General features: G+C 38.9%; 1 protein-coding gene across 11 annotated transcripts in view; it reads right to left on the bottom strand.

Moving 5' to 3' along the window:
* The window catches only part of UNC5D (unc-5 netrin receptor D), a 564646-nt gene that overhangs the window by 102981 nt on the left and 433812 nt on the right, over positions 1-27853 (bottom strand). For 8 of the 11 annotated variants that reach the window (XM_055295940.2, XM_055295942.2, XM_055295941.2 and 5 more), the window contains 3 exons: positions 10541-10721; positions 9522-9689; positions 7561-7725 (listed from right to left, as the gene is read on the bottom strand). In XM_055295940.2, the coding sequence (XP_055151915.1) occupies positions 7561-7725; positions 9522-9689; positions 10541-10721 (514 nt within the window). The remainder of the gene's footprint in view (positions 1-7560; positions 7726-9521; positions 9690-10540; positions 10722-27853) is intronic. The other 3 variants (XM_055295946.2, XM_055295945.2, XM_055295947.2) reach the window with 1 other exon arrangement.

The following is a 27853-nucleotide window of genomic DNA, read 5'->3' as shown; positions in this document are numbered from 1 at the left end:
CAGTCCCCAGTTCAGTGTTTCTCGGGGATATCATCTATAAAAGTTGTCTTTGTTAAGAATTTGCACTCTCACTGACGATCTGGTTCTAAGATTATAATTTAAGACATGTTTTTAAGCTTCCTAATGGGTTTGTCCCTAGTTTACATCATTACAGGAACTCGTTCTTATGTGTTTGTTTAGTTTTCTTGGGTTTGTGTTATGTTTTACTTTGTTTTGCTTTTGTTTTTTTCCTCACTCTCTAAGTAATATGATCTGGAGGTACATGCATCCTGCTCTCCAGCTGCCCAAATTCAGTTTTAGAGCCCTTGCTTACAGTGGAGGTTTTTATTTCGATTTCTCTCATAAAATGAACAAAGTTAACAAGATGTGCTTGAGAGAAACAAACTTCCAGAGATTATGTTTCTGAAGTGCTACATAGGACTTCCTGTCTAATTTCACCAAAAGAATGCAAGCATAGTGGAAAAATACACACTGAAATATCTTGGGGGGAAAATGTGGGTAGCAATGGGAAAATGTAGGTAGAAGGAGAGTTAAAGAGAGACAAGCAGAATAACTGCCTTCATTTCTGTTAGCTGAGAAAGCAATTCTTACCTAAGCTCCTCTGTCTTAGCTCTGTACCTGTGGCACAGATCCATGAGGAAATAGAAGATGGTGACAACAGAAAAAGTTTCCTGGGTGACAAAAGGCATCTGAAGTGTTTCCGACCTGGTTGGTAAGAAAGGCCACAGATTTTTAATAGCTTATGAAATACGCATCCATCATAAACCAATGGATGAAGGCCAGTCTTCATTGAGAAGGGAGATCAAGTTCAAAAAAACAATCAAATGTCTTTTTCTTTTTATTAACAAGGCATAAAAATAGAAAAGTCAATAGTGGGTGGGTAACTAAGGGAGAAGCGTTATGGTAATTTGTTGTGTGCATTTTATTCTTGATCTTGTTTACGTCCAATCCACTCAGGATATGGCACTTGAGTGCAAGTGCCCATCAAGAGGCACAAAAATGACAGTTTTAGCTTTGTAAAAAAATTGTTTTTAAAGCCTTCACGAAGACACATGAATACTGCACTATCTCTGCTTTATTTTCTTTTTAATTAAACACAATGGAAACTTCAGTCCTGAACCACTCCACTCTGTCTTGTTAAAGCTTATTCCTCACTGGTCTTCATATTGGGTCCCACCATGGGAAAGTGTTCATGTGGGGCATGGGGGAGAGATGGTTGCTAAGCTGCTAATGACACCATATGTGCCCAAATCTACATTCTTATGACTCCTGTGGGTCTGCAATATTATATCTACATTTGCTATGCAGTATACATGAAGGCAAATTCTGAATTAATCAATTGTTATGCAGAAAGGCAAGCTATTGAGTATTTCTAGGAAAAAGTCTTTATGTAAAAATGAGCACCTACTATGTCCTATAAATTAAAAGTACTTGGGAGAATTAGCAAACAGTAGGATGCTTCGTGGCCACATAAAAATATATTGTGCTGGTATGTTATCTTGCTAATGCCATTTTCATTTCTTGACTTTAGAGAGTTTAACTACGCTATCATTAAGCAATTGTGCAGTGTGGCTGGTTCAGCTGGTTTTGAAATATGAACTTGTCCAACAGAAAGTCTAGATTGAGTCGAGTATGATTACTGACTCTGACCAAAGAAAGGAATTGACAGGTTTTGATTGGGTAAAGGGACACTCATCCATTATAATCCCATAAACAAAAGAAGTACTCCATAAAACCACTAGTACAGAATCAGTTGTTTTAGATGCATAGAGCTATCTCCAGCATGAAATTTCTCTCATTCAGTGCCCTAGGAAATACAGGGAAGGAACTCAGGTAATTACTGTAATGGATTAACAGTGAGGTTTAGAATAGTCCAAGAGAAAATGCTTAACAAAGCAAACATGCCTTTCCTGTGATTACAGGTTCACCTTTTCAGGTGCTTCCTCTAGGTCATTTAAGTAGATCGTTCAATAGACAATGTGTTTAGATTATTAGATGTAGCTCAGGGATGTTTCTTTGAACCTGCTATTGTGTAGATGTCTTTATCCTTGATGGAGTTTCCTAACCATCAACTCAAACTTTTCTTATCACTGTAGCCATCAGAAGTGAAAACAAATCACCGTTTTACTGATATTTCAGTTTTTGAACTGTCAATGTTGAACTGACCTATGTTATACTTGACAAGAGGAACGGATTAGCTATCAGGTAGCTAAGCCTTGGAGACTTTCTCTGTCTTTCAGGCCCCTGGGGCATTTCTCTAGCTTTAGTCTCACTACACATCTAGGTGCTAATCCCTTCTGAAGCATACCCATTTAATCTTCTCAAGCCAATGCCCTTAGTTTTATATCTGCTGGGGTAAAGAGAGAGGGAGCTGGCTTCTCCTATTCCTCAGGATCAAATTAAACACCCTGCTATTTTCACCTTTCTCTTCCTATCAATGAGGCATGCGCAGCTTATTTCCCTCTGGCTGTGATCTGAGAGCACAGACGCAGCTATGTCCAGCAAGGAGAAAGACCAATGGTCAGGAAACTACCTGATTCTGGTGTTCAAGCTCAGAAAACATGGATCAACAAGTTCTTGTTTCTTGACAGTCATACCACATCATTACCTTTTTCCTCTGGAAAAGCAATACTCTATTATAAAGGCACTGCATGTTTATGCTTGTAATTTAGATTCGTGGATTCACTGTTACTGTCCCCAAATTCCTAATCTGCTTCTTACCAGTCTTGGGGCATTTACTTACTTTTTGATTTTTAAGCGACAGGGTCTCCCTTTGTCAACCAGGATGGAGTGCAGTGGAGCAATCATAGCTCACTGCAGCCTCGATCTCCTGGGCTCAAGTGATCCTTCTGCCTCAGCCTCCCAAATAGCTGGGACTACAGGCATGCACTGCCACACTTGGCTAGTTTTTTATTTTTCTTTTGTAGAGACCGGGGTCTTGCTGTGTTGCCCAGGATAGTCTTGAACTCCTAGCCTCAAGTGATCCTCCCTCCTGGGTCCCCCAAATGCTAGTATAACAGGCATAAGCCACTGTGCCAGCTGTATTTATTTTCTTGTTGAGAGCATCTAGGTGTGGCCATCTGTGACAGTGTAACATTAAGGTTCTGTGTTCTAGTCACAACTGACCAAGCAACAATAATACCCAAATATTAAAGTGATCATTCAGAGCTAGCAGCTTCATCTCTAGGAGAAATGCAACCCTCAGAGACAACAAAGAAAAACCAAATGTTTTGTTGAAGGCTAAATAAAATCAAAGACATGTAGGTCATCTAAGAGCAAAGAAATGCCATTGTGAATCCTCCACGAGAAGGTGGAAATTGAGGAATTGCTTTAGGGTCATGTTGAGTGTCAAGGAAGAAAATCAGGATGAAGAAAATTCCCAAACTGTAATGTGACCTAGATTCTTCAACAAAGCTACTGCTCCATAAAGCTGTTGCCAAATGCTATTTTAATCAAAGCCAGCCTTCATTGGAGCTCTATCCTCAGAGCACAGCTATTTTCACCAAGAGCACTCTGACAGAGTACCAGTGAGAACTTCAGAGTGATGTTGGCATCATTTAATTGGATTACTGTTCAGTGCTTCCTGAAGAGATAGTGAAGTGTTATTTTTATTTATTTATTCTTTGAGACAGGATGTCACTCTGTTGCCTCAGCTGGTCTGCAATAGCACAATCATGGCTCACCGCAGCTTCACCCTCACACCTCAGCTTCCAGAGCAGCTGGGACTACAGGCATAATACACCATGTCTGGCTTATATTTTTTTAATTTTTATTTTTTTGTAGAGACAGGGTCTTGCTATGTTGCCCAGGCTGGTCTTGAACTCTTGGACTCAAGGGATCCTCCTGCCCTGGCCTCCCAAAGTGTTGGGATTACAGGTGTGAGCCACCATGTCTGGTGTTACTCATTTTTGTTGACATAGGTAGCCACTTTCTATCTAAAAGGATAGAATACATCCTGGTGTTGGGGTCTTATGAACACACCCGTTTCCCACTGATATGCAAATAAATATATCTCAATTACATCAATAATCTCACAGACTTCACCCTTTCTCCTTCAAAACTCTTCATCACTATAGCCATCAAAAGCCTCTGATAATATTTGACAAATACACTAATATGCATACAATGAAGGCTAGAAAAAACATGCTGAAGTGAAAAAGGAATTGGAAGAAATTAATAGATTGAATAGAAAGAAAAGGCTTATGTAGCATTTTCAACTCATGGGGGTATTTAACAGAGATCTTTTTACACATTCCAAGCCTATCTTCCTAGCTATGTTATTTCCACTATAGGAAAGGATTGAGCTGTTTTAATTTCACAAAAGTACATAAGCATCCGTGATAGTTAATTTTATGTGCCAACTTGACTGGGCCATGGGGTGCCCAGATATCAAGTCATATATTATTCTAGATGGTTCTGTGAGGGTGTTTTTGGATGAGATTAACATTTAAATTCACAAACTGAAAAAAAGCAGATGGCCCTCCATAATGTGGGTGGGCCTCATCCAATCAGTTGAAGACCTAAATAGAACAAAAGACTGACCCTCCCCTGCGTAAGAGAGAATGCTCCTTTCTGACAGCCTTCCAACTAGAACACTGGCTTTTCCTGCCTGACAGCCTTCCAACTGGGCCATCAGATGTTCCTGGTTCCATAGCAGCCTACCAACTTTTGGGCCTGAACTGGGACATCGGCTTTGCAGATTTTGGACTTGCTGGGCTTCAGAATCACATGAGCCAATTTTCATAATAAATATCTTTAAATATCTCTCCATTGCACTCTTTCTCTATGTGTGTGCATATCCTATTGGTTCTGTTTCTCTGGAGAACCCTGACTAATACAGCATCTCAGATTTCAGAGTTAGGATCAAGGCTTGCCAGTACACTCTCAGTGCTGATAAGTCTTTTCAGCCTTAAACAGAACTCTTATTCAATTGGTAAGTGACAAACTATTACAATGCAAATGCAAAAAATAATATTTGTGTGTTGGATAACAATTCTTTCTTACATTAAGAGCTAACCATTATCTGTCTCCAGTCAGTAATTCTCAGATTAAGTCTTAGTCAATTAAGATTGAAGCCTGATATCCACTGATTTTCCCCAAGTGCAAGTACAACCTGTGGTTGATAGTGAAGGTTATTACTATGACTATAAAAATTTCAACCAGTAGCCAAATAGTTATATTGTCATGGTTCTTTAGAAGACATGAAATTCACTGCCCAACTGTACTAATTTATAATCGTGGCCAAATATCTGGACATCCCATGGCTCAGTCAGGTTGACATATAAAATTGAGCAGATGTATATGTCCTTGTAAAATTCAAAAAGCTTAGTTCTTTCCTTGAAGCCACGCATGGTCATAGTTCAGGTAGTTGCTTTAAGCAATTTATTGGCTTATTAAATGAACTCGTCCTATGGACACTGGCCATGTGTAGTTTTCTAAGTGTTCTCCTTGTATTTTCCCGTAGTGGAAATAAAAACAGTCACACCTCAAATGTGTGCATTAGAAAAATCTGGTAGTATTCAAGAGAGGTGAGAAGCACATTTCTTTAAATATCCTTCTATTGAGCTTGTGTTGAGATTCCTTACATTTAGGAAGGGGGAAGGCTTTCTGAAGGCAGCAAATGGTTGGTATGCATTTATTGGAGAGCATACCCAAACTACAACTGGTGGGTAGGTGGTCTTCCGTTACAGCTCCCTGCATTCTATCTGATGCATGCAGAGTAATCAGTGCTTGTGCTAGCAAATAAAGGCACTATAGGCTATCAGGAAATGCTCATTTCAATGTACTAATCATTTTAACCAATGTATGAACCATACAGAATTAGTCTGAAAATACAACAGGTAGCAGGTGCCTGCCTTCAAGGGTATTCAGTCATACTGAGGCAGAAAAATAAACCCAACTTAGCTTTTTCCTCCATACTGTCATCTTCCCAGAGAAAATGTGACGCATCTCACTGAGAAGATCACGAACTTGTAAGCTATGGTATCTTTTTTTTTTTTTTTTTTTTTTTTTTTGCTGAATATTTCCCAGAGAAATTTCCAAGAAGGCGACCAGTTCTAGAGAAATAAGTGCTCAGTCTTGTGTGTTTTTTTTGTTTAGTTTTTTTTTGTTTGTTTTTTTTTGTTTTTTTTTTTTTTGAGGTGGAGTCTTTCTCTGTCGCCCAGGCTGGAGTGCAGTGGTGCAATCTCGGCTCACTGCAAGCTCCGCCTCCTGGGTTCACGCCATTCTACTGCCTCAGCCTTACGAGTAGCTGGGACTACAGGTGCCCGCCACCACACCCGGCTGATTTTTTGTATTTTTAGTAGAGACGGGGTTTCACCGTGTTAGCCAGGATGGTCTCGATCGCCTGACCTCGTGTTTTTTAAAGACCCCAGCAAAATCAATACACTTTGGCTCATCTGAGTGGGTAAGTGGAGAAGAGATCCATATCAAGTGTGCACCTACTCTGTGCCATACAACATTCAAATATGTTCTTTTACCATTTAGCCTTGACAATACTAAAAAGTGGGTATCATATTTGGTAATTATAGTCAGAGAAGATAAGAGGTTAAGCAACTTGCCCAAAGAACACAAAGTAAATAGGGAAGAGCACCAAATTAAAACCTATTTCTCTTTGACTCTAGTTGACCCTCCCATACCTTCTAACCCAGGCAGATAGTCCCTTGGTGATGGCAATAATGTAATCTCAGGAATAAAGCAAAGACTTGGGAATTTTGAAACAAGCATTCTACTTGCTACTCTGCCAGACCACTGTGATACAAAGCCACCCACTTCCTCAGGTATCACTCTCCTTTCCCCATAACTTTTTTTTTTTTTTTTTTTTTGAGACGGAGTCTCACTCTGTTGCCCAGGCTGGAGTGCAGTGGCACAATCTCGGCTCACTGCAAGCTCCGCCTCCTGGGTTCACGCCATTCACCTGCCTCAGCCTCCTGAGTAGCTGGGACTACAGGCGCCCACCACCACACCTGGCTAATTTTTGTATTTTTAGTAGAGACGGGGTTTCACCTTGTTAGCCAGGATGGTCTTGATCTCCTGACCTCGCGATCTGCCCTTCTTGGCCTCCCAAAGTGCTGGGATTACAGGCGTGAGCCACCGCGCCCAGCCTATTTTTAAGATAACAGTAATAAGACATGTTCCTTGCCACAGAACCCATGGTCTCTAAAGATGTATTAAATGCTTAATGTGCTTGCAAAATTCCTGGGGGGAAATATAACCACAGAGTGATCAGTATCAGAATTTCACCAAAATTAAAAATGGTAGCTTCTAAAAGTCAAAAATATTTTCTTAACTATTTTTTCTTACTCTTAAAATGTTATCAAATTAATTTAATAAGTACACACATCAACAGAATGCACAGTGATACAATATATGCATTTATACCATCTCTATTAAAAATGCATTTGTCTGCTTTTCTGCACTTTTTACCTAATTTATTTTTGCCCTTAGCAACTTGGCTTTCTGCTAACTTATTTAACCACATTAATGGCTGCAGCTTACTTTCTTGAGATGCATAAATGGTATTATGAACAAACACTGAAGATGTTAAAGCGAAAGTGTTACCTAGGATGCAAAGACCATCTGTGCAGTTTTCAGATTCCTGGCTTAGACCTTCACAGAATTTGCCCCCATTTCTCGGGGGTGGTGCTGTGCACTCCCGGATCCGCAAATGTTCACACTCTGGACTGCAGACAGACCATTCGCTCCACACTTCCCAGCTCCCATCCACTTCAAAGGGAAACAAAAGAAACCATTGTTAGAATGAATCAAGTAGCTGTCAGGAGACTCACCCCAGGACTGCTGTTGTTCTAGAGCTGGATTTTAAGGAAATAACCACCAAACAGAAACAAGAGAACATATCCACTTATCTTCTCTCCATGGTTTCTTTCCTGAAGAGACAGGCTTACAAAAGCAGTGGTATAATACTCTTGCTATTTCAGGATGAGACCAATTACCAAACTGAGGCAAGCATTCATATTTCCAGCACCATTGGGTCAGCTAAAAATTTGTCATGACCCATTCTTTCCCAGTCTTTCATGCCCAAGTGCATCTTAGGTGGACAGGTAAACGGTGTGCAGTAACTACTGACAATCAGCCACTTTCTTAGCGGTTGACAGTTTAGAACAGAGTATAAGGAACTATCTTTAAGCCCTAGAAGCCCCTAAACAATATAAAGTTAAACCCAAATATATTGATAGTATTAAACTAAAACAGGTCAGTGAAACCCCAAGACACCAGGACTTATATAAATAGAATTTCTTGGGTCATGGACTGCTGCTGGATGTAGAAATGAACAAACTGAATTTAATTCCACTAAAAAGGAACCCTAGAGATCATGGCAGATGTCTGAGGCAATTGCCCTTTTCCTCCTAGGAATACTTCAACCATGCTTATGTGGGTTATTTAAGATACTGCAATTTTAAATCTAAAGCAATTAGTCAAGAATAGGGTACTATAAAAAAAAACACTGAACTTGAAGCAAAATGTCTGAGTCCTTGTCTTGGATCTGCCAACTTAACCGCTGAGCAACCCTGGGCGAGTTACTTAGCCTCACTCTACCACGTCTGCCAACTGGGGATAATAAAACTCACAACACAGGAGTAAATGACATTATGCATGTAAAAGCATCCTGCACAGTACCTGGCACATAGTAAGCACTCAATAAATGCTTATTGAACATAAGTCCAAAATGAAACTCCAAGAATATGCCGCTGGGAAGAGCCCCACCTTAACTTCGATTGCAACTAAATTTGCAATTTTATTATAAAGACATGAGACTCTAGTCCAGTGTCCTTGGAGTTAATGTTCTGGAGTGCATGTGAGACCCAGGGTCAATTTATTTCTCAGTGGGAGGATATGCGTTTCATAAGGAAAGTCATCTTCCATCTCATCTATTTCTCGTTGTATAAATTGGGTTACAGCCAGTAAGAGACAAAGGAATTTATGAAAGCCATACTTGGTAAATGCAGTATCTCTTTTTACAGAAAGAAAGGCAAGCATAGACCAAATGTAAAATATAGACTGCTGTGACAGTATACAGTCTCTATCAATTGTCTTATAAATAAATACAAAGCTGGAACTGATAAAGTTATTTGATTGATAACTAATGATAAAGAGTCAAACATTTGGTACCCGTTCTTTTGTGCTTTAAGACAACTTACCTAATCTTTGCTAACTATTATACAAATAAAGGCCACAAGATGGGAGAACCCAAGGAGAGAAGGGGATGGCTTAGCCCAATCAAATGCTGGCAGTATAACAAGACTTCATAGCAATTGGCTTATTGACGATGAATGTTCAGTGTCATCTGAGTATTAAAAAATATGCCCCAAAACATTGCACCGTGGTATTTCACCCACGTTGCTGCCACGACAATGAGCTCTACATTAGCACCTTGGATAAAGGTTCTATTCTAAGAACTTGGGAGAGGGTAACTTTGGAAAAGAAGGTAACATTGATTGCTTCACACCAGCTTAATAGTGTTGGTGGATTGGAAGGGAAAAGGGAATCTGCATATATCTCACCAGGACAAAGAGAAGTGCAGGTTATTTTCTGCACTGACATTCCCTCACAAAAGGCCCCACCATTGAGAGGAGCTGGGTTGGTGCAGGTCCGGGAACGTTTCTGCCATCCTCTACCACAGCGAACATTGCAGGCTGACCACTCTGTCCAGGAAGACCAGCCTCCATTCACTGAGAGAGAAAAATGGGGAGGGGAGAAAAAAAGGAGAGAGGTTTTTACTGATTGCCTACTATGTGCAAGCCACTGTGCCAGGTGCTGTGAGTCAGGCATCCAGGGACCGAGAGACTGTGCAGCCCCCACTGGCTGCTCTATCATGAGACGACAGTTGGGGGGGTCATCTCATCCAGTCCTCAGCCTATTCATCTGAAATAGGAGGGACACAGAATTTGCTTTGCAAGGAAATTATAAGAAATAGAAAGAACTCATCAATAAATCTCTAAAGCACTTGAAAATCCAGAGTATAAGAAGAAAATATCAGCATTTGAATTTCTATGACTTTAAGTGCTTCAAAAATAAATCCCAGGACTCTTCCATTGTGAAAGGGAATGCCTTTACTTAAATAGCTGGGAACTTCTTTTATACAATACCTGAGATATTCAGCAAATAGTATTGTTTATTTTTGGAGGATTTCACATACCAGGGGAGAGACTACGTGACAGCAGGTCTAGGAAAAACTGGGGTGTTGGGTTTGAGAGGCGTGGGAAGCAGAAGTTGCCCATCTCAATTCTTTTCAAATATAGACATAATGGAAGAAACTAAACAGCTTTTTATTATTTTTAAAAGAGAGATTGGAAATGTCACTGACTGTCACACAGAAGTGCAATATTGGAAGGAACAGCAAACACATGAATAGAAATAGTGATGTTTTTCACCTGCCAGACGGGGGAGGCAGGATAGAGTACTTCAGTGAATGAACCCCAAGGTCTTTGCAGCTCTCGACATTGAAAGTTTTAATAAAATACACATCCCTCTACCTCTTTCTGCCCTCCCTATCCATTCCTGGCCTTTGGAATGGTCTTACCGTAGACCACCACAGTGGCTGACAGGCTTCTCCTCTTAGCCACGATGTTGGCTGCCATGCAGGTGTAATTTCCTGAGTCTGAGAGCCGTGCCTGCCTGATGATTAGGTTATGGTCAGCCCTGGTGTCAATGTTCTCGTCTTGTTCAGAGTCAATGGGCTCTTCATTTTTCAGCCATTCCACCTACAGGAAGAAAGGAATGTTTACAAGTCACTAAAAAAAAAAACAGAACTCTTTTTCTGGAATTGAAAAGTGAGCAGATTTGGGTGTGGGAGAGAGATGTATCTAAAATATAGAGCAACAGCAATGATTGGTTTCTTTATTCCATATCCTGTCCCTTTTATTTGGTAAATTTGGTTATATTCAGGAAATGGATACTCAAGCTAATAAGCTGGGAGCAGGAAAAGAACACAAATATCCTACATTGACTTTGACCCATTTTCTAAAAATGCAGTGGAGGAGAGAAAAGAGGTGACTGCAATTAGGCCATTTCATTTCATTACAACGTTCATGATGATGATGATATTTCAATAATTGGTCCAAAGTGGAGCTCAGAAAATCAACATATAAATGTAGAACTTGTATTTTGTGTTGAGAGGATATTATATTATTAGACAAGGTTTCAAGTCAAGATGCCTGAATTTAAACAAGTTTTGATAAAGGTTTGAGATTGTACCAAGGCTAAAGTAATACAGATCTGTGCAATCATAAGCAGATAAATTAAATCTAAAGCTCAGTGTTCTGTAGATTTTGAGCTAAGTTTCTTTGGCGGTCATTTACGTTACTCTTCCGGTGATCGAAGAGACATTTAGGCCTTGGGTTAGCTGGCTGAGACAGTTGAGGCCCAGCCCCTCTTCTGGAGAAGCCCACCTTCCCCATCCTCTGAGCACAGGCTACTCCCATTTTGGATGTGTTTTCTCCTAGATGCTGAAGAACCTATTTTCTTCTTCCCAGTTTTATCTTGGTCCTGTCTTTGGTCCAAACTTCTCTTTCCTTGAACACAAAAGGAAGACGCAGATGGAAGCCTTCTGCTCCCTGGATCCTCAATTTACTTCAAGTGGAGATATACCACCCTGAGCACCTCTATTTCATCACGTGCCGGTTTCCTCTGATCTGTGTTATTTCCTTATTCACCCTCTGCTTCCATATCTAAGCAACATCTCTACTCTCTAGTGCCCCTTGGTAGCACTAGACACATCTCTTGTTTGACAACAACCATTCAGCTCTAGTTATCAGCATAGGTAAAACACAGTAATTTAAGGGACACATAAAAACTGAAATTTATCACAGAAAGCAATGACCGTGATGACATCAAAGTCACATAGGAGCATACATATAAGGGGCATTTCATCATACTCTGCTCACCACAAGCACAGCTCATTGAAAGCTGGTTTTAGAATAGGATACTTCATTTCATTTCTTAAGTCTAAAGAATTCTAATTTATCACCAATAAAAAGTGTCATCTGGGCCAGGCGCGGTGGCTCACGCCTGTAATCCCAGCACTTTGAGAGGCCGAGGCGGGCAGATCATGAGGTCAGGAGTTGGAGACCAGCCTGACCAACATGGTGAAACCCTGTCTCTACTAAAATTACAAAAATTAGCTGGGCGTGGTGGCACGCGCCTGTAATCCCAGATACTCAGGAGGCTGAGGCAGGAGAGTCGCTTGAACCAGGGAGGCAGAGGTTGCAGTGAGCTGAGATCAGGCCACCGCACTCCAGCCTGGGCAACAGAGCGAGACTCCATCTGAAAAAAAAAAAAAAAAAGTGTCATCTCTTCTATAATTAATTGGTTTACTAATGATTTGTCTTTGTAAAAAGGGATTTATTTACCAGGGGAAAACATATTAGAATCCTTCCATACTTACCCCAAGTACCACCCCATGAATGAGAGCTTAAATACCCCAAATCATCACTATCCAAAACTTACTTTAGAAGAGGTTAATTTGAAAGAAAATGATACCAACTAGCACAAGGAAGAGATCTGAGAACTACAGTAAAATGTAAAATAAAGCTGTCAGAGCCGAGTGGTACCAAACAATGAAGTAAAAAAGCAAATCTCACTACCAAATCCCGGGGTTCCTGATGGCACCAGCCTGGAAGTGTAGGTACTGACAATGATCAGAGCCAAAAAGCGCTGCTCTGTTTAACAAAGTAGGGCAAGGGAACCAATTTTATAATGCATCTGACCACCAGCCTGTGACACAATGTCTTCCATTCACTACTACCATTGCATATTTCAGAGCCATCCATTTGTTCATTTGACAAATACCTAAACATCTGTTGAGTATCAGAGATTGTACTGAGAGCTGGGTAAAACTAGGTGAACAAAATCAAGATGATCTCTTCTTTCACTGGATCTTACAATGAATGGGTAAAATAGAAATATAAGTAAATCCACATTCTCACCAAACTATAAGAGTTGAGAGTCACATTGTCTCAAGACAATGACTATAATAAATAAATTCCTTTCCCTTGAAAATTACCCAATCTTGGGTATTTTGTTATGAGCAACAAGAAATAGACTAAGACCCCGCCCTGCCATGATCTTCTTTCTAGGATTTTTGCAGTGGCTTCTTAATTAACTGGTCTGTCTGTGGCTTCTATTCTTGCCTCTACAGTTGATGTTAAGGTGTAACACTTACTTTAAAGCCAATAGAATTAGGTCTTTTAAATTCCCATCACTCCTATATCACTGCAAGGAAGAAATTGGTCAGCTGAAAGCAGGTCTGGGAACTTTTTTGCTCTACCTCCACTCTCCTCCTAGGTCAGAAATTCAGGGGTAAATTGCCTGCTTTCTGATTAATTCCTTACACTTGCTATTTGTAGCATCTAACAAGCACTTCTCCTATGTCCCCCGCTCAGCTGTCCTCTTCTTTCATACCTCTCCTCAAACAGTTGGTCAGGAACTAGAGAAAGTCTGGCACTGACCCATAAATAAATTATTCATAGCAAGTAGATAGCCCTGTGGGCAGTGCTCCTGAAGATTGAAACTAAAGGAGTCCTAGCACCTGGAAATCAAGGAAAGCTATCCTAAAGGAATCTTGGCTAAGAGGAAAATTAAAGGTACAACCGTCAAGTAGAAACTTGGCTTCAAGTTGAAAACTTAAAGAAAAATAAAATCATGCACAAAAGAACGAGGCCAACAAACTAGGAAAATATTTGCCATAAATTTGATAGATATAAGATTAATAATATGAATGGTATGAGTAAAAATAATATGAATGCTCAAACTTTCATTTAAGTTGATGATAAAAACCCATTCCAGTAAATCTGGCATAAAGATGAGTATATAGTACATGAAATAAAAAAAATCCACTAAACACATGACAATTAAACAATTGAATAAATATTATGTAGCACTAAGAATAAAGTCTAAAATTAATGTTAGAGCAATATGTTTCCTACCAAAATAGCCAAGATTAAAATCTCTCTCTCAAACACACATGGAGTTTTCATTTTAGTGATTTGTTTGTTTTTTGTTGAGAGTGCAGACCAGAGAACATTTCACCTACTATTTGATACCATGCTATGAATTGAATATTTGTCCCCTTCAAAATTCATATTGACATTTAACATCCATTGTGGCAGGATTGAAAGGTGGGGTCTTACAGAGGAGATTAGATCATGAGGACTCTCCCCTCATGAATGAATGAAAGAATGGATTAATGAATTAATGGGTTATCATGGAAGGGAAACTGGTGGCTTCACAACAAGATGAGAGACCTGACCTCGAATATATTTGCCTGCTCAGCCCCATTGCCATGTGATCCCATGTCCTGTGCCACCTCTGGACTCTGCAGAGAGTCCCCACCAGCAAGAAGGCTCTCACCAGACATAGCTCCTCGACCTTGGATTTCTCAGCCTCCAGAACTGTAAGAAATAAATTTCTTTCCCTTGAAAATTACCCAGTTTCAGATATTTTGTTATGAGCAACAAGAAATGAACTAAGACACTGTCCTACCATGATCTTCTTTCTGGGACTTTGGCAGTGGTTTCTTCACAAACTGGTCTGTCTGTGGCTTCTATTCTGACCTCTACAGTTGGTTTTCTACAAAGGGATGAAACCACACCACTTTCTAGCTTGAGATCCTTCAGTGGCTTTGATTCTTACTTAGAATGAAACCTCTAGGCTAACAAAATCCTTATGGGGGGTCTAGCACCCTCTGTGTGTTAGCCACCTCAGAGCCTCAAGCTCACTCCACTTTAGCCGTGCTGTACTCCTTCCTGCCCTTTGAACTTTCTAAAGTTCAAAGCAAGTTCCAACCTCAGAGCCTTCATACCTACTGATTCCTCTACCCTGAAGAACTTTCCCATAGGTGATGCCATGGCTCAATCCCACTTTGCATTTAAATCTCAGGTCAAACGTTATTTCTTCACAGAGCCCTTACCCAACAACCCTTTCAAAAATAGTAAGCCCCACCCCTTCCTGCTTTTTCTTCCTAATGCTTAACTCCTTTTGCTAATCTTTTTTCCTTTTTATTTTTTGAGACAATGTCTCAAAAGACTCCTGCTGGAGCACAGTAGTGTGATCATTTCATAGTGAGCTATAGCCTTGACCTTCCAGGCTCAAGCAATCCTCCCACCTCAGCCTCCTGAGTAGCTGGGACTACAGGTATGTCACCACACCAGCTTATTTTTATTTTTATTTTTTGTAGAGACAGGGTTTCACTATGTTGCTCAGGGCTGGTCTCGAACTCCTGGGCTCAAGCAATCCACCTCGGCCTCTTAAAGTGCTGGGATTACTGGCATGAATCACAGTGCCTGGTTCTATTTGATAGTCTTAAAGATAATTATATCATTTGTACTTGTCATTATGGGCTTAGGAATTTACCAAAAGAAAATATTAAGGGTGCGAGTTTAACAACAATAAATTATTTTTGACAGAAGAGAGAGAAAGAGAAAGAGAAAAAAGAGAGAGAAAAGAACAAAAAAGAAGAGAAAAAAGAAATGATGCAAGGGGGAAAGAGTTAAAGCATGCCAAAGCTCCAAGACAAATAATGAAGCTTTTAAAAAATAAATTGGGACTCAACAATTGATTTAGTATTGTGTAGACATTAAAACTCTGGTTTCAACTAGTAAAAACATAAAAAAGTGGTCATAATACATGAAAGAGTAAATATATAAAATTATGGTTAGTGTTATCATAAATTTATAAAACAAAAGCAATAATAAACATATGTATGCTTAATGTAAACATTGGAAGAGAATGCAGTGTTTATAGAAGTCTTAACTGGGGTAATTATTCTTTTTTTCTGGTAGTTAGTTATGGCAAATTCAAGGTAAAATCTTTCATAATCTAAAAACAAATTACTTTAGCTTAAAAAAAATCTCTTTTACTTATCATGTAGCACAGTGATTTTCAAATTTATATTTAGCTGCAGAGTGTTTCTTCAATTCAAAGCTTATCTGAAACCCAAAATGAAAGAGGATTAAAAAAGGGAAGATATTATGACTGATGCAGAAGTGAGGTATCTGAACTGCAGATGTGAGGGACCCTGAGATGCATAAACTTGGTCATGCCAGGCCCACTGCACAACTCCAGAAGAGATGATTCACATCCTCCCTTGTCAATGTAAATGATGCATGCTCGAGATTCTTGGTGCACAACTTGTGCTATCATATGAGCTGGCCCTGCTGTACGGTCTACCCCCAATCACTCATAGGCACTATGGACATATACTATGGTCTGCTTCTAGGCCTTCCAAAATTATAGCTTGAAAACTATTGATAAGGTAAATAAGGTGTCCTAGCTGTGTGTATCTATCTATACACACACACACAGACACACACACACATATATATACACATACACACATATATACACACATATACATGCACACACACATACACACACAGACACTCACACACCCTATAAAAACCTACTCTCATGGCTTTCTTATGGAAATGACAAGCATCAAATAACTTTTTACATACATACAGATCCCAGCATATCAGCATATATATATATGCTGGTATACTTGATGTTTATGGTGTTATGACTGGGGTCCTTCAATCCAATTATGTCTATAAACAATCAACATAGTAGTAGACACTTAACTGTGGAACTGTTTTTTTATTCGTAACCTAATAGTTTATCCATTTAACTGATGGCAGGATGTTTATGAGGAAATCAGTTTGGTATTTTCTGGGCTTATAAAAGTGACAAATTGCATTTAGATTTATGCTTTTGTCACTTAGAGAAACTTTAAAACATTTTTGATGAGCTAAGTGCTCCTAATGTAGAACAGTTTAATAAATAAAATAGGAAAAAAAATTCTCGACACCAGCAGTTGCAAACTCCAGTGTTCCTGGGGGCCAGGGAGGTAACATAAATTAGTGAAGTGGTGCTGGGTATGAGACCTCCACGTGCACTGCTTGCATGCTAAAGACAAGGGACTGTTCTTCATTTCCACAGAGGAATGAGCTCACACTCATTTTTCTTAAAAAATGTGGCATTTTCTGTCTTTTTAGACAGAGGCATGGGTATTTTTAAAAAATGATAGTGCAATGAAAAGTGACAATGAACTCATTTTTGCTTAATAATCTCTTTTGCTTTTCATGTGTCATGGTGGTCTTTAATTTACAGAGTATTTAGCTTTAGCATCAGAAATTATAGGAAGTAATAACCGTGGCAAAATGTAGACCGCAAGACCTGTGTAAATGTGTAGCCACTAGTTAGGGTCAGACTATCATTATCATGAGAGAACACAGGCACAGTGTGGCCAGATCTTATATTTTTCATGAAAAGCCAGAGATATTTATTTCAATGTAATATTTTTTGATTCTTATATGATGGCCCATATATTACAAAATATATTATGAGGACCAAAAAAAAAAAAATTCATGAGTGAGACGTAGATTTGCCCCCCTTGTCCACAAAAACCACAGTACAGCAGACATCTGACTCCTAGTGAATGTTATCACAAAGAGGAGCTCAATGCCCTACACTGGATTTAATTTCCTTTCACTAAATCATTTTCCTCAACCATCCATGAATGTTATGGTGCATATGTGTTACTGCCCACTCTCATGGCTTTCTCATGGAAATGACTGGCAAGCACATAACTTTTGTACCTATATCCAATATTCTGCAGGTATGATAAGGGTTTGCATGTACGCTGAGTTCAGAAATTATTTAACAATAAATTGCCTACACTGTAAATCCCTAATGAAGCTTTTAACAAAAGCAATACAGATTTTCAAATTAGCATTATGGGATCAATAAATTGACCACCTTGTGGCTAACAGACATTTGTATCACTTATGCACACGACCTCCTGCTAACAGGTCATCTTTTTGACAGAGAGGCCTAACATTCCTGAAGGTTGTTGGAGGCATTCACCCCTTGGATGAACAATTCTTTATCTGGTTTCTACTTACTTGGTTCAGATAGATAATCCCAGTTCAGAACATACAAAGAAACTAGTTACTTAGAGGTAATGAGCTTATGGATTTTCAGAACGCCAGCATTCATTAGCATAGTGTTACGTACAGATGGTCTGCAATTTGTAGATTTTTTTTTCCAGTTTATAAACAAAACTGGAAAAGCAGAACATCAAAGACAATTAGATTTCATGCCAGACAGTAGGTTCCTGATCAGTCATTCTGGTTAGCTGGGGACAGAAGGTATGCAACTGATGAGCTTCTAGTTTTCTCACCAATAGGCAGCATGATGTAATTGGATTGGAGAGGGAGCCTCCACTGGAAGGGGAATAGAATGATGCATTGTGGGAGATTATCTTACCTGAGACCTGGCTTAACATATGAATATGTCTGCATGCGTCATAATATGTCACTTACTCTGATCTTTTATTAAAGACATCTAGTATGTACATACATAAACCTTACACCTAAATATTTCCACCAGACAATATGTGAGAATTTTCATGCTTCTGTTCTTGTTCTTAATGTTCTATAAAAGAATGAGAAGGAGAGTGATGTTATTAATCCTTTAGAAATGGAAAAAAACAAAACAAAACCCAGAGACTAGTCTAGAAAGAGGAGAAAGCTGCTTTAAAATCCAGCTTTCCTCATATGCAGGACCCCAAGCCCCTTGACCTTTGAATTCTAGACTGGACCAACCCAAAAATCTACCCTCATATCCCACGGAAAATGCAAATCAGGCCCATTAATTGATATCATCGACCGTGTGCTCCTACGCTTCATTCCCAGCCTTCTCTCTTGGGATTTGGTAGACTCAGTATCAAATGGAGTTGTTCGTACATATTATAGATGCAACCTCAGCTTTATGACTTCTAAAGTATCTCAATTCATCTCATTGCCTGTGATCATTTTCTTTCTGCTCTACTTGTCGGCAAGCTCCTTAAGAACACGAACAATATCTCAAGTATCTCCCATCTAAGGATGTTCAATGGCACCTGCTGAATAAATGTGCTAGCCCAAATTGCTGTCTATGCAGATTTAGAGGTTGGTGCGGTATACATACATGCACACATATGAGAACATTTCAAACGGTATTTTATGGATAGAGGTGAGGGAGGGGTCCATTATTCTTTGCTTTAGTTCCCAGAGTTCAGCATAGAAATGACCTAGAAGAGTAAGACTGCTGAGAGGGCTGTTCTTCAATATATTCTGGGAGCCACTAATATTTCACAATGGCTACACATTTTTCATACTGAATTTCACATATTCACTTAAGATTTATGAATTATATTAGAGTAATAAATATTTTTTTTCACACTATAATAAAAAATGTCTTGGGAAGACAACCATATCTAGTGGGACAGGGTAGAGAGACAGGTCTATCAGAGATGTATAAGCGGTAGAGCCAGGGAAAAGCTGGAAGGCCACAGAAGTACACAACATGATCACTCCCTACATAAACTCAAAGCTTTTGTAAAGTTAGCATCTTACAAAAAGCAAGACTGATTGTGCTTTTGTGAGAAAACGGGGAGAAGGATGAGGTCTGCATTCCAGCTGCTGAGCAGCTGAACTGAGACGGCACCCAAGGACATGAGGCAGGGACAACCTGCACCAGGCAGAGGTGAAGATGGGATTCCAGGAACCACGAGGAAGGCTTTAGACTTGCACATGCCAGGACTCTGGTCTAACCAATACATTTCTCATTCGCTTTAGGTTATAGTGTGAGTTTTGAGCAAATGGATTATTTCCCAGCCTAATAATGATATCTAGCATTTCATGAACACTTACCATGTGCCAAATACTTTTAGGCACTATGCATGTGTTAGTTAATTTAATCCTTAAAGCATCTCTATGAGGTAAATACCATTTTTATCACCCCCATTTTATAGACAAAGAAACAGATGTTAAGTACCTTGCCTAAACCATATATACACACACATACACAAACACACTCACACACATATATACACATAAACATATATACACATAATTTGATTCCAAATTTAAGTCTTGCTTTTATCCACTAAGCTCAGTTATCCTATCATTTGCTAGATTTGGTTGGAACGACCATTGGCTCTTTGCAAAATTACATTGAAATACAGAAACTTGTCACCATTAAAGAAAATTTTGAAAATGTATTTTAGGTTTTTATGATCACTCCTAAGGAAGAATTGCAAACAATTTTCTTGGGAATGGCAACATTGTTAGAATAAGGGTATTGTCTCCCAGGTGGGTGATTTAAAGGACAGCTCTCAGTTGAATGCACACACTCCAGTTATATCATTACTGTCAAATGTTCAGAATGTGACCTGAATTATTTTGACATAAAAAACTTGCTCAAGCTCAGTATCTGTCCGCGGATAGGTCATGCCAAGTCAAGCTACCCCCCTGAACATTATCTGGGGTCTCATTTTGCTTTTGGCACCACGTAGAAATGAGTGCAGCATGCACCCATGAAGTCCTGCTGTGGCGATACATCCTAATGTCCTAAAATGTTTAAGAAGACTGACTGGATCTAAGTCAACTGGAGAAATTACAGGAGAGCATTTGCTTTTCTGAGAAAAGGGACTGGTATTCCTGTTCTTGTGACTGTATTGGACACCAATATGATTCTAACAATATGGCAGCCATCTTGTGATCATGAGGAAAAGGCAAAGAAAACCACAGAGCTGTTGGCCATTGTCTTTACACTCACAAGTGAACATATTTTCATTCAATACACGATCTTATTTGATCCTCACAGCAACCCCAAGATAGGCAAAGAAAATCTTATTCTTCCCATTTTCCCGATTATATGATTTGCCTAAGGCTATATGCTTGGGAAATGGTAGAACTAGAATTAGTAGCCCTCAAATATATATTTTTTCTACCACAAGGCATTAGCCATTTTCTTAGGTGTCTTACTGACTATGTGAAAGGCTGCTCTTTAATATTTGCCTAATTTGACTTGGCATTGTCTAATAAGTCTCCAATGGGACTGAACCATTACACAGCGATGCCTCTCTGCTCACAATGGGGCATATTCTTGCCTAATGTTAGTTCAGGCCATTACTTGCTTCACCACTTTCAGATTAGATGTCACCTGTCCTCTCCTCTCTCCTTGATAATATTTCTTTCAAGTTATTTATAACAGTACTATCATGTTTCCCCTTTTGTCTTGCTTTTCTTTCCAGGCTCTACAGATTGATTTTAAAGCCACCTACACTGCAGTTTCTTCAATCTAGCTCCACTTATCTGATTAAGCATCACAAAAGGAAGCAGAAATTCAGCTTAATTGTGAAGCCATTGCAGCAGAACCAAGCAAATGATAGAAAACCTCATGATCACAGACAGAATCACACTCACTGATGCTGAATGAAATGACAGACGTCTGTCCCTCTGCAGAAGCCTGAATACTGATCACAGAACTTTATGTTCTGACATTGTGTGTCTCTTGTCAGACAGTGTTGTCCTTTACTTTCCCCGCTTCAGTTGTGAAAGTCAGGTGCAGTCTCATACTATTTTTTTTTAAATTCATTATGACAAGTAAATGGTCTCTGGGAAAGCAAACATCCTCATCCACTGTTTACTGAAACTGTAACACTGTCATGAGTGAAGAATGAAACATGTTTACTTTAATGTAAAGAGTTTGCAGAATGATGATCAGAGGAAAAGAACATTAAACCGAAGAAACATAAATATAAGAATGGGGAGAGAGATGTAATCAAAAGACGGCTTGTAAGGGAGGTTACATGCTGCCATTTGCTTTTCGGCTGTGTTTTCCATAGTGGGACAGATCTTGCTCTTTGTTACTTCTACTTTTGCTTTTTCCCATCTGCAAAGAGGAAAACAATCTGCTTTTGAATCTCTAGTGAAGCATCACCTAGAAGATGCTGCCAAAGCTTGATATCCAGAGTGCTCTAAAACATCGTATGATGTGCCCTTTCATCTTAAAGGATTATTTTTGGCTGGGCAGACCTCTCTCTAAGATAGATTATAAGGAGCTGGCTTTTAGAGGCACTGAAAACTGCTTCTGTATTCACATTTACCCCCTCCCTCCATTATCTGAGGTATGCAAATAATGTTTTAAAGTGGTGATGCAAGAATATTAATTATGTTTTCATTTCCTGTTCCTGTTACCATGTAATATATCTTCAAGTGCTGAGAAAATATCTTACGAAACCATTGAAGATTCCAAATGTTCATACATAAACAGGTGTTAAAAGCTGATGCCTGAGTTACATACAATTAATGATACACAGACACGTATCACACATACATGTACATGTACCACTGGAAAAATTAGATCTACAAAGAATAAAAATATTTCTGTCAGTGAGTAAAAGGCTAATAATGTAATGATCTCCAAAGGAAATGCAGGGACACATATGGATGAGCTCGGATTCCATATATTGGGTGACTAAGAATGAATTAGCATAAATTATAAATTTGTTCCAATTATAGAAGGTAATTATTGGAGACCAGCTTACAGCATTATGAGAATTAAAAACGCAAAGTGAATCTATATTCCAGGTAGATGCCATTGAGTTAATCGTCCTGAAAAAAAAAAAACCCAAAAAGACTACACTTATTCATCTTCCATTCCTTTGATTACTAGACACTCTATCCAAGTTTCCCCTCAGCTGACAGACACAAAGTCACCATGAAGGAAGAAAAACATTTTGAAAATCATGCTTAATAAAACAACTGCAAAAAACCAAATTCAAACTCTAAAGTCTTGTTTGGATTCTTTATCTAGATCAGTGGTTCAGATAGTGCTTTTAAATTTTGGACAGGAATTCACATCGCCTCTTGTGCTGTCTCCAAAATACTAATTAGGAATAAAGCTGTGACTAAACTTGTCATTACCTGCTCCAAACAAAAGTTCTTTATGCAGAAATCAAGTGCTATTTTATTACAATACAAAGGTAGACATGCTGCTGTTCATATTATTTGTTTTCATTTGGCTTCCCATTATAAATCTAACCTGTTGCTTTGTTAACCATTGCCAACCTGGAAAGAACAAAGTCAAGTCAACATATTTTGAAAAGGAGCCAACAGATTTGGTATCCAAATTGTAGAGCTGAAAATGCAATTCCATTTAATGAGCTGAGATTATACATTTATATTAGAATATGCCTAGCAATTAAGGAAACAAATATAAGAGAGACACTCATGAGATCACAGATTAATAAGACAGACAAAAACACATTTCCATTGTAACTAAGCACAATGGTTTTACTATTATGAAGGATGGCCAACTCAGTGGAGGTGGGGCAAGGAAAAGGGGAGGAGAAGAAAAGGGACAGAAGGGAGACTCACATTTTATACATATTGATGGTCCAATATGTATTAGATGTGTCAGATAATATTCTAGGTTATTTCTCATCTTGAACCACTTGGTGAGTTAGACATCGTTAACTATGTTTTTATCATCTAAAAATAACTGAACATCAAAGAACTGAAATATGCCAACATATTCAAAATTCTGCCATCTCTTTATTTTGTTTTAAAGTTCCAGGATACATATGCAGAATATGCAGCTTTGTCACATAGGTATGCATGTGCCATGGTGATTTGCTACACCTATCAACCTGCCATCAGGTTTTATGGCCCGCATGCATTAGGTATTTGTCCTAATGCTCTCCCTCCCCTTGCCCTCACGTCCCCCAACAAGCCCCAGTATGTGTTGGTCCCCTCCCTGTGTCCATGTGTTCTCATTGTTCAACTCCCACTTATAAGTGAGAACATGCAGTGTTTGGTTTTCTGTTCCTGTGTTAGTTTGCTGAGGATAATGTCTTCCAGCTCCACCCATGTCCCTGCAAAGGACATGATCTCATTCCTTTTTATGGCTGCATGGCATTCCATGGTATATATGCACCACATTTTCTTTATGCAATCTATCACTGATGGGCATTTGGGTTGGTTCCATGTCTTTGCTATTGTCAACAGTGCTGCAATAAACATACATGTACATGTGTCTTCATAGTAGAATCAAAATTTTGCCATCTTTAAAAAATAGGTAAACAAAATCCCTCTTTTCGCTTCATGGCCAATGTATGTTGAATTATTTACCAGATATTTACCCCTTATCACCATATCCATTCTATCAAATCACTGAAGTAGCTCTTGCTAAGGTCATTAAGGATTTTCAAGCTATTACATTCAGTGCACATTGATCTGCATTCTTATTTGATTGTTAAGGGTAATGATGGCTATTCTTGAATTCGTTCTTTCACCTGCTTTTATAATACCATATATTCTTTCCTCCTCCCACTCTGGCCACTCGTTCTCTATTGAAACATTCAGTGTTGTATTTCTTCAAGTCTCAGGTTTAGGCCCTGTTACACATCTCACTGTAAAACACCTCCCCACATGATCATATCCAGACTCACGTCATTCATGGTCATACACTGAACGTTCCCAGATTGACATCTACAGTTCATTTACCCTCTTGGGCTACAGACTCTGGTACTCAGAGTCTTACTACTCAGTGTCTACTTTTGTGTACCTCAAAGGTACTTTCAGCTCAACATGTCAAACTGGACTTGGATTTTTTTTTTCTGCATAAATAAGAAAGGGACGGATGATTTCCTTACCTGTTTGACATTAAAATATTTGAAACTTACCATCTGAGAAATAGAGATTCACTGAAAACATTTAAAGAGCTGGTGATAATAATATTACATTTAAAAGATCACTTTTGATATAATGTATAGAACACATGGGATGGGGAGGGGCAGGCACAGCTGGCAACAGAGAGGTCATTGGGACACTGTAACAATGGCAGGGAGAAATTACAGTGGCTTGAATGGAAGGTTTATAATGTGTATACAGTAAAGAATCTTGTAAAGGAATTAGGGGGTAAAATAGGATGGATAGAAATTTGCAACCGACTTGCTATTAGATTTAAGGAGATGGGCATCAAAATTTGGCACCCATATTTCCGACTTAGACAAGTGATATAGGGAATACCAGGTAAAAAGGTCATTATTGCATGCTGCACTGTTAGGTACTGACTATCGGCTTAGTCCCTAATACACAAAGAGCACCCTGAAAATCAATAGAGTGAAATGAAGAAAGAGAAAAAGAGAGAACAAGAAAGATCAAACTAAACATGGCCATAGAAAAATAAGCTAAGGATGTGAATAATTAATTCAGTGATGCATATAGTTAAGTTTGAAATGCACACAAGGCATTGAAATAAATATCTTCAACACAGATAAGTCATGAGCTCCAGACTTACTCAACTACTTTTTGAACATATTTATTCAAGTCTTCAGCATACATTCTATCAGAAACTATAGACAGATTGAAATCATGCAAAAAGTGTAAAATGGAAAGAAGTGGGAGTGGAGGGGGTGTGGGTTAGGACACAACCCTGAAGAAAAGAAGCACTTTAAGATCAAGAAAGGGAAGAGGAAGATGCAGAAGTATGCTGATGATAAGGTAACAGACAAATCAGAAATTCATGAATCATGAAAACCAAGAAAAAAAACCATTTTAAGTACTGAAAATTATCACTGGAGTAAAAAGTGAGTCTGGGTAAGGTGTCAGGCTCCATTTCAACAAGAAGCTCCTTCCACGGTATGTTAATTAAAATCAGTTTAAAGGATCCCACTCATCTTTGTTATTTTTAATGCAAATAATTATAGCAATAAACTGTACTTTCCTACTCTGTTAACTTTTCTCAATATTCACTAAAACTTCTCCAGAGTCAACTGTCCTCTTGAAAAATAAAGTGGCATGGAATGTTCTTCCATTTGTTTGTATCCTCTTTTATTTCATTGAGCAGTGGTTTGTAGTTCTCCTTGAAGAGGTCCTTCACATCCCTTGTAAGTTGGATTCCTAGGTACTTTATTCTCTCTGAAGCAATTGTGAATGGGAGTTCACTCATGATTTGGCTCTGTTTGTCTGTTATTGGTGTACAAGAATGCTTGTGACTTTTGTACATTGATTTTGTATCCTGAGACTTTGCTGAAGTTGCTAATCAGCTTAAGGAGATTTTGGGCTGAGACAATGGGGTTTTCTAGATATACAATCATGTCATCTGCAAACAGGGACAATTTGACTTCCTCTTTTCCTAATTGAATACCCTTTATTTCCTTCTCCTGCCTGATTGCTCAGGCCAGAACTTCCAGCACTATGTTGAATAGGAGCGGTGAGAGAGGACATCCCTGTCTTGTGCCAGTTTGGGTTGGAAGAATCAATATCGTGAAAATGGCCATACTGCCCAAGGTAATTTATAGATTCAATGCCATCCCCATCAAGCTACCAATGACTTTCTTCACAGAATTGGAAAAAACTACTTTAAAGTTCATATGGAATCAAAAAAGAGCCCACATCGCCAAGTCAATCCTAAGCCAAAAGAACAAAGCTGGAGGCATCATGCTACCTGACTTCAAACTATACTACAAGGCTACAGTAACCAAAACAGCATGGTACTGGTACCACAACAGAGACATAGATCAATGGAACAGAACAGAGCCCTCAGAAATAATGCTGCATATCTACAACCATCTGATCTTTGACAAACCTGAGAAAAACAAGAAATGGGGAAAGGATTCCCTATTTAATAAATGGTGCTGGGAAAACTGGCTAGCCATATGTAGAAAGCTGAAACTGGATCCCTTCCTTACACCTTATACAAAAATTAATTCAAGATGGATTAAAGACTTAAATGTTAGACTTAAAACCATTAAAATCCTACAAGAAAACCTAGGCAATACCATTCAGGACATAGGCGTGGGCAAGGACTTCATGTCTAAAACACCAAAAGCAATGGCAACAAAAGCCAAAATTGACAAATGGGATCTAATTAAACTAAAGAGCTTCTGCACAGCAAAAGAAACTACCATCAGAGTGAACAGGCAACCTAGACAATGGGAGAAAATTGTTGCAACCTACTCATCTGACAAAGGGCTACTATCCAGAATCTACAATGAACTCAAACAAATTTACAAGAAAAAAAACAAACAACCCCATCAAAAAGTGGGCAAAGGACATGAACAGACACTTCTCAAAAGAAGACATTTATGCAGCCAAAAAACACATGAAAAAATGCTCATCATCACTGGCCATCAGAGAAACGCAAATCAAAACCACAGTGAGATACCATCTCACACCAGTTAGAATGGCCATCATTAAAACATCAGGAAACAACAGGTGCTGGAGAGGATGTGGAGAAATAGGAACACTTTTACACTGTTGGTGGGACTGTAAACTAGTTCAACCATTGTGGAAGTCAGTGTGGCGATTCCTCAGGGATCTCGAACTAGAAATACCATTTGACCCAGCCATCCCATTACTGGGTATATACCCAAAGGACTATAAATCATGCTGCTATAAAGACACATGCACACGTATGTTTATTGCGGCACTATTCATAATAGCAGAGTTGGAACCAACCCAAATGTCCAACAACGATAGACTGGATTAAGAAAATGTGGCACATATACACCATGGAATACTATGCAGCCATAAAAAATGATGAGTTCATGTCCTTTGTAGGGACATGGATGAAACTGGAAAACATCATTCTCAGCAAACTATTGCAAGGACAAAAAACCAAACACCGCATGTTCTCACTCATAGGTGGGAATTGAACAATGAGAACTCATGGACACAGGAAGAGGAACATCTCACTCCGGGGACTGTTGTGGGATTGGGGAGGGGGGAGGGACAGCATTAGGAGATATACCTAATGCTAAATGACGAGTTGATGGGTGCAGGAAATCAACATGGCACATGGATACATATGTAACAAACCTGTACATTGTGCACATGTACCCTAAAACCGAAATAAAAAAAAAAAAAGAAAAAGTTAAAAAAAAAAGAAAAATAAAGTGGCATCTCTAACTCACAACTGCAAAACAAACCCCAGACACATGAAATATTAAAATATAATAAGTGCAACCACAAAAGTACTATAAGAAAGCATGGGTAAATATTCT

Source organism: Symphalangus syndactylus, chromosome 10 (assembly GCF_028878055.3).
Source record: "Symphalangus syndactylus isolate Jambi chromosome 10, NHGRI_mSymSyn1-v2.1_pri, whole genome shotgun sequence".
Lineage (NCBI taxonomy): Eukaryota > Metazoa > Chordata > Mammalia > Primates > Hylobatidae > Symphalangus > Symphalangus syndactylus.
This window is presented reverse-complemented; position numbering and strand designations above follow the sequence as displayed.